Genomic DNA, 14,706 nt, shown 5'->3' with positions numbered 1-14,706 from the left:
AGATTATAGTTATGACATCATGTCAGGTAAATCGAGGCACTAAATTTCTGCACAAGTTTCCAAGCAGAAAACCCACCTTGACTTTGAGTTTAAATCTCTGACAGAAAACCTGATAGGTTTCTAACTGCCTGTCCATCAATATCCACAGCAGTATTTTTTGTCAGTATCGGGCCAATTCTGTGCCATTTCTAGTTTAAATCCTGTAGTCAACAGACTGATTTCACCACTGGGCTCTTACAAATAATGCAAAATAAATAAATGCCACTAAATGACTCTCATTTATGTTTAATATAACCCCTGTTAAAAGTTTATTCTGTGGTGCCCATATTTGTGCTGAGAGGTTAAGATTTTCATGTGCAATAGCAACTGAAGCATCCCGAAGCCACAATGTTGTAGATCTATTGGGGGCGTCACACTTGCACAAGAGTCATGGTGGCTTCTCGACAGATCATGCATGTTGACAATGAATAGCAGAAGTGTTTTGTAATACAGCCAAAGCAGGACATACCTGTAGCCAAAAGTCACATAATTATGGATGCTCTGTATCCGCTGTTAAGTGACATCAACACCCAGCCCGTGTGGCTTCTTTTGAAGCCCTTTAATTTTCAAACAGCCTGTCAAACCGGTTGCCATCCACCTGCAACCCTACGGTGCCATTCGATACTGACATCAGGGCACTCACAGGTACATCAGGGCACTCACAGATTTCCTGGTGTTTAAGCCACACTGCAAACTGAAAGACATCTGAGAAAAGTGCCCAGATGACACAGCCATGTTCCCTTTATAGTGCTTTCATAATATGACCACTATCCTGTGATAACAATGACGTCCATTCATTGAAAGGTTTCAGTGGATTGTTTGCTGTTAATGTGTTGCAAATTCTCTGAATATGCTGGTTGCTGATGGGCAGCATGTTACTCAGTTTGTTAAACCCATGACAGATCTGTAATGCTTTGTGGTACTTTACGGCATACTTTGTCACATACAGGCATGGTTGATTATACACAATGCAGCTTTCAGACATGGGGAACTTCGTTTCAAACTTAACTCAAAACACTCAAAAAGAAAAGGGACCACAATGGGTTTAAACAAAAGGGGCAAGTAATTGTAGAACTAACAAAGACTTAAAACAAACACAAGAAAATAGAAAGTGACTACACAGATCCAGAACTGGGCATTCAACTGGGCCCATCATCAAACATTTTCAATAGCTGAAAATGGAATAGCAAATAAGCAGGGGGAGACAAGGAACAGGTGTGGACCATTAATAGTTATCCAAAAAACTAGGGAATAAGAGACCAGGAGATACGAAGAACACAGGATGCAGATACAAACTAGGCACAGTGGTAAATATTCAGCTAAAGCACTGATGAGGTTAAGCAAGAACAAAGACATTAAGGACAAGGACTTAACCAGAGTGCACAAACACAAAGAACATGATTTACACATAAGGGTAATAAAAACCAGGGGCAAAAATAAACAGAAGTCCAATTCCCTTGCCCTTATCAATTTTGATAACTCGGGAAGAGTGATGTACGTAGGTTGTTTTTCAACGTCAACGTCGTGCCGATTTAGCTATGGTTTTGTGCGTCCCCTAGTGGCATAATGTATTACTACAGTTCCAATATCTACCGCAAACTTCTTGACAGGGTGGCACATGTGCGGCACACAAACTTCCTTTAAACGGTCCATCAGACATCACACGTATTAAATTAATCTTGCCTAGTGATGTAATAATCAGTTTTTAATGCATCTCTGTTTTTTACTTTCTGTGGCTGTTAGGCGTTAGGCGTGAATCACCATCGTAAGCAAACAGGAGAAACTCGGTCTCAGTTCACAACCTTTACAGCGTGTTGTTAAAAGAGGTGATGTAACACAGTGGGAAATACGCCCCTGTTCCAACGTTTTTGAATGATGTTGTTGGCATCACAATCAAATAGAGCATATATTTGTTATAAAATAATGAAATTTCTTAGTTTCAACATTTGATGTTGTCTTTTTCTGTTTTCAATTAAATATGAGTTTGTTTGATTTTGATTTTGTCATTGCATTCTGTTTTAATTACATTTTACATCGTCTTAACTTTCTGGAAACTGGGTCGGACATTTCATTTTATCTAGACAAAAACTCCTAAAACATTTCACATAATGGCCGTTCATCTAACTAGAGAAACGTGGAAGAAACGGCATTTCCTATTCGCACGCAGTAACAACTTATCTAGGGTATAAAATCATTTTTTATTTTTTTGCCGTGACACATTAGTTTAACGTTTAACAGAACGATCAAAGTCACGTTTGACAAATTACGTTTGCTAAACTACGCTTTTGAGTAGATGTTTTGAGCTGTGCTTTTTTTTGCGGGATGTGACCACGCCTGAACGAAAAGTCGAGGGCGGGGAAAGAATGTAACTAATGCTGGAGGAAAAAACCCGACGCTGCTACTGAGCTGCAGAGCTGATCGCGGAACCGTCATGTCTGGGGTGGCATCTAACGTGGCCAAGAAGAGGGCACTGGCCGCCGGCTTTGGCTCCAACGCAAATGCCATCAAGTACCTCGGCCAAGACTTCGAGGGGCTGCGGGCCGAGAGCCTCAGCAGGGGGGCCCTTTTTTGCGATCCGACCTTCTCGGCCGCACCACAGTCGCTGGGCTTCAACGAACTTGGGCCATCCTCGTCCAAAACCAGGGGAGTGCAATGGAAGAGACCAGGAGTGAGTTACTTTGTATTCTTTTACTTTATAGATGATGCGCAACAGGCACTATATCCTGTAATCAATCCAAGAATTTTATGACGGCTCACAGATATGTAGAACGTTAATTAACTTAATAGAAAAGCAAAATTGTCATTATAACTACAATCTTCAACTTGAATCCCAGCGCTTTTGTCGTGTAAAAAGTTTACAGGACGAAGCCTTAGGGTCTTGTGGTTGGTAGACATGAACATCACTCACAGATTTATGACGGGCGGGACACATGACTCACAGAAGTATGTATTTTAAATTTCATTTGCTCTTGATTCACCGTAATGTTATCCAAAGTGATGGTCTGCAACAAATAAAACGTTTACAGCGGTTGCCAGAGTTCATATTGGAGCACTTTTTGCATTGGACTTGAATCCTTCCGTCCGGTCTGGTCTCGAGTTTACACGAAAGATTTGGCAGGAATTCGCACCTCTATGTTTATGTACGATGAAGCGAAAAATAACAAACACGAGGTGTACAATAAATACATAAAGACAATGGAAAACAGGACGTCCGAGTAAGGCCTTTAAAACAGAAAAATGCATCAAATCGGGTGTTGGTGTTTGGAGGGGTGTGATCTGTTACCACTAACATAAAAAACTGCTGTAGGCTAACCCGAGGGAGGCGTTTTTATTTAACTGTCAAATAGATAGATAGATAGATACATACATATATGTATATATATAATTTCTCATCTGCTCTGGAGCTTCACTGTTATTAGAAGCACTGGCGTTGTGCCAGTCAATTTAGTTGGACACGTGCCTACCCAATATCATGTAAAAATGTAACGTATAAATTAATCATTCCGTCAAGCCAATAATGTGCCTACATTGACTGTGAATAACACGTCGCTTAACTTGCAGTAAAGTTGCATTCCGGGTATTTTGGCGAATGAGCGAGCTGCCTGCATCCGTCTTCTAATCTGCGCCCCCCCCTCATCATTACTGATTATCCTACACATCACTAACGGGCTATCACGCTTTCACATTCAGGACCTACTTCTCAGCTACATAGCTAAACAAGGTTGGCTATCATACATTTAAACAAGGTTGAATGTATAATAGTTACATAAAGTTTCAAGAACTTTTAATATCTGAGTATTTTTATGTCTTATTTGCGGTTTTGAAATGGTGCCGGCCCACAAATTTGTCTTGCACAACGCTGCTCAGTACAAGTACTGACATGGTACTTGCAGGCATTTGAAGGCATTTCAGTCAGTTCTGGCAATAAACATTGTGGCCTTTGAATTTTTCTACTATGTGTTGCTCTCAAAAAATGAGCTAAGTGTCGACATTGTAAATTGCATTGGTGTCAACAGTGCGTCAAAGACTCATGGTTTTAAGCCCAATTTAACAGCTTATTTTTTTGATCACTTACTGTTCTCACCAGTTTTTTTAAAGTTTTTTAATCTCTTGTCTCACTGTTTTCACTGCAGTTATTATTATTTTTTGCAGGAATTATGCAGAAATCCACAGTTCATCGTCGGTGGAGCTACCAGAACTGATATTTGCCAAGGGGCCCTCGGTAAGTTGTATGTCTAAGTGCTGTATGACACTCGGTCAGGCGGTGAAGGTGAACCCGCCCCCTGCAGGCTGAACACCCTGAAAAACACCCTGTACAGCTTAAACCAGGAAACATGGCTGATCTCAGAAAGAACACTGAGACTATGCAAACATGGCCGATGATACTGCAAACAGTGTCATTCAAGTTGTCGTCTTATAAGTAACCACACACGTCACTTTTGGAGAAAAATGCAGCCAGTACCGTTCAATCTTAAAATTACTCGAGATTCCCAACATATCTCATAAAAATAAGTAATGTGCATGTGGAATCAGGTCAGACAGGTTCCTAATGAATAAATGAGACTAGACCACAATGCTTAATTACAGCGTGGACAGGCAGGAAGGGTTAATTATAGGGTGTGTTTGTAATGGTGTTAGGCCAGTATGGAGCTGGTTCGTATTTCATAGTAGGGGGTTTTAAGTTAAAGGTATGCTGCACAAACAGATTTGTGACAAAGCTCCGACTGCAATGATTATTTGGTATTTCAGAAGTACCAGCTTGCTCTGTTTTGGTTCAACAGAGAACCAGCCACAATCACACTGTGGTCCAACTGACACCAACGGTTTGACTCCTAAGTTGAAAAACCAGTGGAATTTAGTGCTACAAAGTAGCCAATGAACGGAGGCATCCGGAAGTCACATGGGACCCGTATTTCTGTGATGAAAAGCCCTTCTGTAGCAGGTGTGGGCCTGGTGTGGTGTGGAGTGGGCGTGAAGGTTTTGGAGATGAACTAAAGAGATGGAACAAGGAGAAAACTGTGAATTAATATCAGGAGTGTCTGTTTTGTACACTTCAGTGAATGCGGCATATGTATGGCTTATGAAATCAAGCTTTATTTGCACAAGTTTGTTAGTGTTTTTTTTTTTTTTTTTTTTTTTTTTTTGCATATTCCATATTCCATATTCCAGAGCGGCCCCCTTTTAAATACATAAGCACACACACAGGGCGTTTGTTTTTTTTTTTGGGGGGGGGCGGGGTTAAGCACCTTGCTTAAAGGTGTGGTGGATTCACACCAGTAATCTTCTGACACACAGGCCGAACCTACTGAACCACCCCCCCCCCCATATGTTCCATATATCCACCTAACATTGTACTGGATAAGAGGAGTGGGTGGGGTGGACAGTCCTTACTTGTAATTATGTTGTGCTCATACCAACAGCGAGGACACAGTTTAGGTGGGACATTGATTGGTTCGGAACTGAGCTTTAAAATGAAATAACAAAAGACTTTTACACCACTGAGCATTGTTGAAGCACTGTAACCAACTGCACCGCGCGCTCCGTCTGCTACGTAAGCGGCATAGACAGTGCTAAGGGTTTAACTGCAGAGTATTGTTATGTTAGCTTCCTGGTTGCCGTAATAGCGTGGTGTTGAAAAGCCACGGTCATGCTGGCCGCACGATACTAGGCAAGACTCAACTAGCCCTGTCTTATATGACACAATAAACTACTTGCTATTTTGTTATTTCTGTAAACTATACTAGTGGCTTATAAGACCCCAGGAGTTTTTATTTGCTCTTCGTTGGAATAGGGCTCCACTCATTGCAGCTGGTTGAGTGTGAGGTTTGGATATTGTAGGTTTCGTAGTTTTGGAGAAGCGACCTTCAGCAGTGCCAGTAGGGCGGCGCCGTTCGTCTGACGCTCCTTCCCTGCCCCTCAGGTGACTGCTGGCTTTTGGCTGCCATCGCTTCCTTGACCCTCAACGAAGACGTGTTGGCCAGAGTGGTCCCCAGCGGGCAGGACTTCACGGACAGATATGCCGGCATCTTCCACTTCCAGGTGAACACTGCAAGCTGGGCGTCCCTGGAGCTCATACCAGCAAACCACAGGAAGGCCTTCTGCTTCTCACAAAGGCCCACAGCTCATGTCCTACTTCCTCAGTTGCCGTGTCTCTTGTGTTGCTATGTGCTTGTTGCTAAGTACTGGCTTATCTGACAGGTTGTGACTGAATATAGAGACTATATATTAATAGTTTGCAGTTTCAGTTTGGCAGGCAATTGTAATGATGATGATGATCAGTATTGTTACATTTATGTTCTCAAATTCTGGAGCAAAATGATTTGCGGGAGTGAGAGGAAATACTGAAGAGGAAACAGACAGAGGAGAGTCATATTAACATGACTCATGTGTGCCTGAGTTTTTCCTGATTCATAGCTGAGCTGATTGTCTGGCTTTCGATCCTTGCGTAATTTGAGTCAATGGACAATAGGTGGGCGTGTTCACCAGGGGGAATGCCCACTCTCTCCTGGGGCAAAATACCTTTGGAATTACTGTGCCCAGGAGTGGAGTCATTTGCTCCAATATTTTCAATTTCTTAACTACCATTATTAGTGTGATAATTGATGTTATTCTGTTATTGTTACATTGCTTATTGTTTGGAGTCATATGTGTGTTAACAACTGGTGCAGTAGGCGTAAGTGAAATTAGGTTTCTGTGTATTGTTTTATTAAGGATATATGTGCTTGACATAGAAACACAATGGGCTAGAGCAGCCGCCCTCCTCTGATCCGGTTTAGTCTAGTTCAGGGAGATAGTCACACCAGATTTGCATGCCAGCATGGCAAGATGCAGCAACATAAGCAAATTTGCCCCCCTCCCCTCCCCAGTCATGCTGTATTGTTTGACTGGGTGCGGTGGAAGTAAATTATTTTAAGTAGGAATTTCATTTTAATCCAGATAAGCAAATCACAGAGAGATACGACTGATCAGCCAGTGCTGTCTGCGGCCTGCAGGGTGAAGCGTCTCGGTGTGACAGGGGCTCATCTACGGGTTTCTGCACATTCAGCGATGGTGGTTAAGCCTCTGCCTCCGTTTGCGAGTGTTTTCAGTTTCTTCCTGGTCGTAGTCTGGGCAGAGCTATTTTTTACTGATTCTCATTATTATGTTATTTTGGACAAAAGCATCGGCTAAATAACCTGGTATGTTTTTTTCCATTTATCTTCCACCCTCCCTGGCCAAAGCAGACTATCCACGAGGGGTTTCATGCTGTACGTGCGGGTTTTTGGCACTGTGGCGTAGTTTCGAAACCCCGCCTCACCGGGGGAGCGTGACGCTGCCTGAGGCAGTGGCTCTGTGACACCCCTGTGGTTTTATTTGGCCTTCAGCTCCTTTGTGTCTGACTGTCCGCAGTTCTGGCAGTTCGGCGAGTGGGTGGACGTGGTGATCGACGACCGGCTGCCCACCAGGGACGGGGAGCTGCTGTTCGTGCACTCGGCCGAGGGCTCCGAGTTCTGGAGCGCCCTGCTGGAGAAGGCCTACGCCAAGTGAGTAGGAACCTCAAGCAGGAATTTCATGGTGGGAAATCCAAACTACCAGCAGTGACACCAATGAACAAACACAATGGAGGGCAGAGTTAAGATCATGACAATGGAGAGATGAGCTTCATGAAATCTAGGCTCCGTGCTGACGTTAGAGAACATGGAGGAGGTGACGCAGCTTCAGGGAGACAGGTCTGAACCACACCCAAGGCCCACAGTCATTTACTCGCTGATTTGGAAAAACCTTTGAAATCAAACTTGCATTTCCAATCACTGCTGTCATTTATCTTGTAACTTTAAGTTTTTGTCATAGTGGTGTATCATTTATACATGTCTGTGTATTGATGATTTTTAACCTTAGGGAACCCAGACCACCGTATCATTATAGGAAAAATATGTCCATTGGCTAAAATGATCATACAGACCCAGTGAACTCTAAAACAGGTGTTTTGTTAATTTTATTACAGATATATATATATATTTATTTTTTTATTTTTTTTATTTTTTTTTGTCTAATTTTAGATGCATTATGCTTTGTGGTACCTATTTATACCTAAATTATTATTTGTTGTATTAATCCTCTTCTGTGCTACTGGACAAAAAATATCCCTTCATGAGGATCAGTGAAGTTCTATCTTATCTGTCTTCTAAGCTTCAGTTTTATCCTGGTCTTTCCTCCGTGCTTCTGCTTCACAGGGTGAATGGAAGCTATGAGGCCCTGTCCGGCGGCTCCACCACCGAAGGCTTTGAGGATTTCACTGGGGGCATCGCAGAGAGTTACGAGCTGAAGAAGGCTCCATCCAACATGTTCCAGATCATCCGGAAGACCCTGGATGCCGGCTCGCTGCTGGGCTGCTCCATCGACGTACGCTCCCGCCATCACGCTCTTGCCAATTCCCTGTAAAATTAGCCGCACCGGGAGCAGATTAAACCCATAGATGCTAAACACGTCTTTGCATGTTCAGACTAGCAGAGCGCTCACAGAATGATCTTGACACTCACAGAATGATCTTGGGTAACAGTAGCAGCGAATCAGAATCCTGCCAGCAATAATAAAATGTCTGTTTTTAATTAGCGTGGTACATTAAAGAGATTTTTTTGAAGTGGAAGATTTTGGCAAGATATATAACGGACATGGTACAAGATCAGCGAAATGAACATGGACAAATGGTGGGACCCCTGCAAAGTGCTCAGAATGACTGAGTGGTGACTTCTGTTCTTCCAGATTACCAGCGCTGCCGACTCGGAAGCTATCACCTACCAGAAGCTGGTTAAGGGCCATGCCTACTCCCTGACGGGGGCCATCGAGGTGACAAGCACTCGCTTTCTTTAATTACGTATGACACGGGTCATGTGACGTATACCAGCACGAACTGGAAGCTTACCTGAACTATGTCATAGTAGTAACCCAGGCCTCCTGGGTGTCATGCCAGATGTTAACTGGAGATGGTGAATTTCTCTCGCAGGTGAATTACCGTGGATGTCTGGAGAAGCTGGTCCGCATAAGGAACCCCTGGGGGCAGGTGGAGTGGACAGGGGCTTGGAGCGACAAGTGAGTGGGCAGGATGGGTGGGAGCAGCACAGAGGAGCCAGATGTCACCTCTGACCCCCAAACCTTAAGGGTTCATAGAGGGACAGGCTCGCCCAGTCTGCAGTCACATCCAGCTTCCCCTCGCAACCTGCGCTTATGCAATCCGAGGCCGTGTGATACACTCACCTGAGTGGGCGGCTTTACAAGAGCGAGAAAATCCTGCGCCTTAACCCATTAGGATGCCATTCCTGACTGTCACTCTAATCCGATGTTTGCGGACAAAGATGCGAAGATTTATGGGATTTCTTTGTCTTTCATTCTTTCTCCATCTCCAGCTCCGCCGAGTGGAATTCCGTGAGTCCCTCGGAGCGTCAGAATGTAAAAGCTGACGACGGAGAGTTTTGGTATGAATGCCGGCCTTTTCATGCTTCATTCGGACATTATGTTGCACATTAGAACATGAGTAAACATGGCCGCCCATTCTCTCATTGTCGCTAGGATGTCCTTTACTGACTTCCTGAGGCATTACTCTCGACTGGAGATCTGCACCCTGACCCCGGACACATTGACGAGTGACAACTTCAAGTTCTGGAGCATGACCAAGTTTGACGGTGCCTGGAGGAGGGGCTCCACAGCAGGAGGCTGCCGGAACAACCCCTGTGAGTCTGCAGTAAACACTCTGCTCAGTCCCAGTAAGGCCCACCCAATCCAAAGCAAGCCCAACCCAATCCAAAGCAAGCCCAACCCAATCCAAAGCAAGCCCAACCCAATCCAAAGCAAGCCCAACCCAATCCAAAGCAAGCCCAACCCAATCCAAAGCAAGCCCAACCCAATCCCAGCAAGCCCCACCAAATCCCAGCAAGCCCCACCCAGTCCCAGCAAGCCCCACCCAGTCCCAGCAAGCCCCACCCAGTCCCAGCAAGCCCCACCCAGTCCCAGCAAGCCCCGCCCAGTCACAGCAGGCTCTGCCCTGCCCATACTCCTCACACCACAATGTGGGACAAACTCATCCAGCATAATGCTGTAGCCCAGATCATGTGCTAACACAAACATACCCCACACATTTCACTCCCTCTAGCATCCATACCGTACCCCCACCCTAACCCTACCCCTCACCCTAAGCCTTCCTCCCATCACTCCTGGGCCACACTGGAGCACCATTTTTCCATATTAATGAGTAAGTGGTATCAGTTATGGCTGAGATATACTTAGCATATTGATACCTATGGAAAGGTGTTTTAGTGATATATTTCAAAGAGAAAGTGTCTTTTCAGTGTCCTCACAACTTCAGCTGCAGCCTTACCGGAAGCTACCGGGAGCTTTTTGTATGGTGTCAGTTTGTTTATGAGATTAAAAGTCATCAGTTATATTAAGAGGCAGTAGAAAGTCCCCACAATAGCGATCTGGGGTGGTGGGATTCTCAACAAGTGAGAGATCTATGCCCGTATCCGCAAGGTCGTAGGTTTGAAACCTATGGTTCCCAAGAGTAGTCATATCACTTTTGGGCCCTTGAGCAAGGCCTCCAGCCCCAACCACTGCAGGGACTGCTGACCCTGTGCTTAGACCTCCTGAACAACACCCTCTCTCATTCAGCGCAAGGAACGCCAACGAATTCCAGTGGCAAATAAATGAAGTAGCTTGTCCTTCGTGCCAGTGACCCAGTTTCTCATGTCAAACCGCTTCTCCCTCCACAGACACATTCTGGATGAATCCGCAGTTCCGGATCAAGCTGGACGAGCAGGACGACGACCCGGACGATAACGAGATGGGCTGCAGCTTCGTGGTGGGACTCATCCAGAAGAACCGGCGGCAACTGAGAAAGACGGGCGAGGACATGCACACCATCGGCTTCGCCATCTATGAGGTGAGCAGATCTCCAGTGTGATGGGCCAGAGGCGTCAAGGTTCCCATCTCGGTGCCCCCTACTGGACGGTGGTCATATTGTCACCAATCAAAACTGAGTCTTTGTAAATGAAAATCAGTATTACTGCGCATTTTCAGTTGTACATGTTGTGGAAGAACTGGGGAAGAAAAAGATTTTACTAGTCAATAGAATCCCTTAGTCCCTTAACTATGTAGACCCATTGAAAGCTGGAAACCTTCATGACAGATTGCATTTGTTTATGTTATATATTTTTGTTTTTGTTGCAGATTCCTTCTCAGGTGAGCATCCCATTGACGCTGTCGAATCTCAAGGTCATATGAATATGGCGGCATTTTGGTGAATTGTAATTGTGATTGTGTGGTAGCTTTGATAAGCGAATCCTCACTCTGCTTCACAATGCACTGCTAGTTTTGCCATTTTTATTAATCTTATAGGGATGTCCTGTTGTAAATAAGATATTTCCGTGACCTGTCCTGTGAGAGATGCACTTAACAGGAAGTGTCTGGCTGGGCTCCCGCCACTCTGACCTGATTGGTTTTGTGCCCTGTCAGTTCCGTGACCTGTCCTGTGAGAGATGCACTTAACAGGAAGTGTGCGGCTGGGCTCCCGCCCCTCTGACCTGATTGGTTTTGTGCCCTGTCAGTTCCGTGGCCAGACCGAGGTCCACCTGGACAAGAACTACTTCCTGACACATGCGCAGACGGCCCGTTCAGAGACCTTTGTCAACCTGCGAGAGGTGAGCTCACGCTTCAAGCTGCCCCCTGGCGAGTACCTCATCGTGCCCTCCACCTTCGAGGCCAACAAGAACGGGGACTTCTGCCTGCGCGTCTTCTCCGAGAAGCAGAGCGAAGCACAGTGAGATTTCTCCCCTCACTCATTCACCTATCTCTCAGTATTTTCCTTCTTCCTGACTGTTTTACTTTCTAATTTTGCGGTCCATTTGTAAAACTTTAATTCTGCACACTTAGGGGGTTGGGTTAATTGTTTTATGATATTTCAAAGGCTTTTTCTCTCCCTTATTCAGGTTGTGCGAGGATCCAGTTGAGGCAAACGTGGATGATGTAAGCAGTTATGTTATCTATTTTCTCATTATAACCCCACATTCTTGGTACCATAACTTAATTTTTTTACCTGTTTCAGGAGACAGTATCTGAGGAGGAGGTTGACGCAGGATTTAGGGGCATGTTCTTGAAACTGGCTGGACCTGTAAGTATTGCTTATTGGTCAAAACATCCTTCTAATGAATCCTACCACCCTGTTGGTTTGGTCATGTTAGCTTCTCATATGCTATGAAATGGCTCTGCGTTTATGGCTGTTTGATTTGCTTCTTTGCTAACCAGCTGTTATCCTGTATTTACAGGACAGGGAGATTTCTGTCACAGAGCTGCAGACCATTTTGAATAAAGTTGTTGCCAAACGTAAGCTGATCTCTTACGAGGTGCAGAAAAACAACTGAATGTCTTATTGAGTTGCCAAGTAACAGCTGTCTGTTGTCATTTTGTCAAAGGCACTGACATAAAAACTGATGGCTTCAGTGTGGACACCTGTCGGGTCATGGTCCATCTCATGGATGTATCCTTCAGTAATCTACACAACATCAGAACGTTGCTTTGACAGCTTACTTTTCAGTCGGGCCATGAACTCAGCCGATATCATCACATATATGCAGTGAGAGACAGAGATCATCCACATTCCGGTACGGTCTGCTGACTGTTTTATTCAGGTCTGTCGTTTTTATACCTAAATGCAAGGGGAGCGATTTCAGACGTGATTGATCGCAGTTTTCCTTGACTGAAGAGCAGGACAGCGGGAATGGCAAACTTGGAATGGGAGAGTTTGCCTCGCTGTGGAAGAAGGTCCAGAAATTTCTGGTAAAATACTCCTTATGACCCATAAACACTGGCTATGGTGCTGAAATTTTATTTGTCAAGGAGATCCAAATCCGGTGCTCACATTGGCTAACAGGATGTGACAGTTACTGATTTAGTGAACTTTTTAAGATTATGTTGTAAAGAAATCCACTGCAGCATGACTTACTACAAAATACCTACTATACAATTTTATTTTGACCCATTTGAGGCCTGCTGTATACTTAGATTAGATTAGATACATGTTTTCTACAGCCAGTATTTACTGGGAGGCCAGTAGTTGTGCTGTCCCTGAATCTGAACACACGTCTCTCTGTCCCTGAATCTGAACACACGTTTCTCTGTCCCTGAATCTGAACACACGTCTCTCTGTCCCTGAATCTGAACACACGTCTCTCTGTCCCTGAATCTGAACACACGTCTCTCGTTCTAGGCAATCTACAAGAAGAATGACACAGATGGATCTGGGACTATGAGCACTCCAGAGATGCGCATGGCCCTGAAGGAAGTTGGTATGTGAAGGAACACGGCTGGCCATGCCCCCCCCCCTCCCCTCCCCTCCCCCCCAGCACAGCCTGGGCCTTCACCGGTCTCTCTGTCATTCACAGGGTTCAGCCTGAACAACGAAATCCATCAGATCCTGGGAGCTCGTTACAGCAACCCGGACATGACCATCGACTTCGACAACTTTGTCAGCTGCTTGATTCGCCTGGAGCTGATGTTTAGTAAGTTTCCCGACAAACGTGAGTTCCTGCATTTCAGGAAGTGGCGACAGCCAAGAACACACATCAGTTTACCGCTGGCTGGTGGTTCTGCGTGTCGCCAAACCATGTAACAAATACGACACTGACATTCCCGATTATTAAATGTCATGCTACTTTGAGCTGTGCTGATGGATATTTATAAAAAGGCCTCTTTGTTATGAATAGACCACGGCTACAAAACTGCAGGTTTGACCGAGAGCTTGAAATCTCTTTTCTTTCATGTAGAAATCTTCCGGAAGCTGGACATGGATAAGACTGGCTCCATAGAGCTGGACTTCATCCAGGTGAGACTGCATCCGATTTGCGACAGAACACAGTGCCAGCATGTAGACGGCTCACTTAGCCTCTTATTTCCTTTAATTGTGTCCCATGACAACAGTAGCCGTTGGCGATACCGATATCACAGTTGTGATGTTTTCTTTGTTTGTGCTTTTCCAGTGGCTGTCGTTCTCTATGATCTAGATGACCTTCACGTATGTACTCACCAGGAGCCGTTCATCAAAAACACTTAATTCATTGATTTGAAATGTTTATTACAGTTATGTCATTTCATACTATAATATATTGCACAATTATTGGCTTCATTTTATGTTTGATGGTTCTTTTTTTGTGACTTAGTATGGAAAGAACTACAGCAATAAATGTCAAAAATGGTCACTCTGTGTTGTGTTTTGATTTTTTTTTGGAGGGGGAGGGGGAAACAGTTATAATGGTGTGTGTTTTTGTTTTGACAAATATGAGCTTTAGGTTGAAATGCACAGTGTATGTGTATGTTCCGTGTCATACTAGTTGACCGGACACAATTTCAAATATTAATAATTTTTATATGGAAATATAACTTAAGGTGTGTTAAATGGTAAACTCATGATTTTCTAATAAAATACTTCCTCATTCTGTTTCCCAAAATACTCTAAAAAGTGATTTACTTTAACATCCCCGGCTCCTGTTACTAAAATTAATACCTAATCTATTAAAAGATGGCTGGATGGATGGATCAGATCAATCTACGGGTTGCTGGGAGTTCGACAAATTGCACAAGCACGCTAACAAGAACTGAAAGGAACCGTAGGAGACTTTGGCCTGTTGCCTATACTGAGTCATC

General features: G+C 44.4%; 1 protein-coding gene across 1 annotated transcript; it reads left to right on the top strand.

The window, feature by feature from the left end:
- Nucleotides 1–2,352: 2,352 nt before the first annotated feature.
- Nucleotides 2,353–14,261, top strand: LOC111852308 (calpain-2 catalytic subunit-like). Its single transcript, XM_023828084.2, has 21 exons — nt 2,353–2,707; nt 4,192–4,261; nt 5,960–6,078; nt 7,429–7,562; nt 8,253–8,421; nt 8,782–8,865; nt 9,023–9,108; nt 9,423–9,491; nt 9,586–9,746; nt 10,782–10,951; nt 11,239–11,250; nt 11,616–11,827; nt 11,997–12,033; nt 12,113–12,178; nt 12,333–12,390; nt 12,480–12,544; nt 12,775–12,843; nt 13,274–13,352; nt 13,449–13,565; nt 13,830–13,888; nt 14,043–14,261. The coding sequence occupies exons 1-21, from the start codon at nt 2,471–2,473 to the stop codon at nt 14,064–14,066; spliced, it is 2,097 nt and encodes a 698-aa protein (XP_023683852.2). The 5' UTR covers nt 2,353–2,470; the 3' UTR covers nt 14,067–14,261.
- The last annotated feature ends 445 nt before the right edge of the window (nt 14,262–14,706 follow it).

Source organism: Paramormyrops kingsleyae, chromosome 3 (genome assembly GCF_048594095.1).
Source record: "Paramormyrops kingsleyae isolate MSU_618 chromosome 3, PKINGS_0.4, whole genome shotgun sequence".
Taxonomy (NCBI): Eukaryota; Metazoa; Chordata; class Actinopteri; order Osteoglossiformes; family Mormyridae; genus Paramormyrops; species Paramormyrops kingsleyae.
The sequence above is the reverse complement of the archived record's forward strand: the minus strand, read 5'-3'. Positions and strand labels throughout refer to the sequence as shown.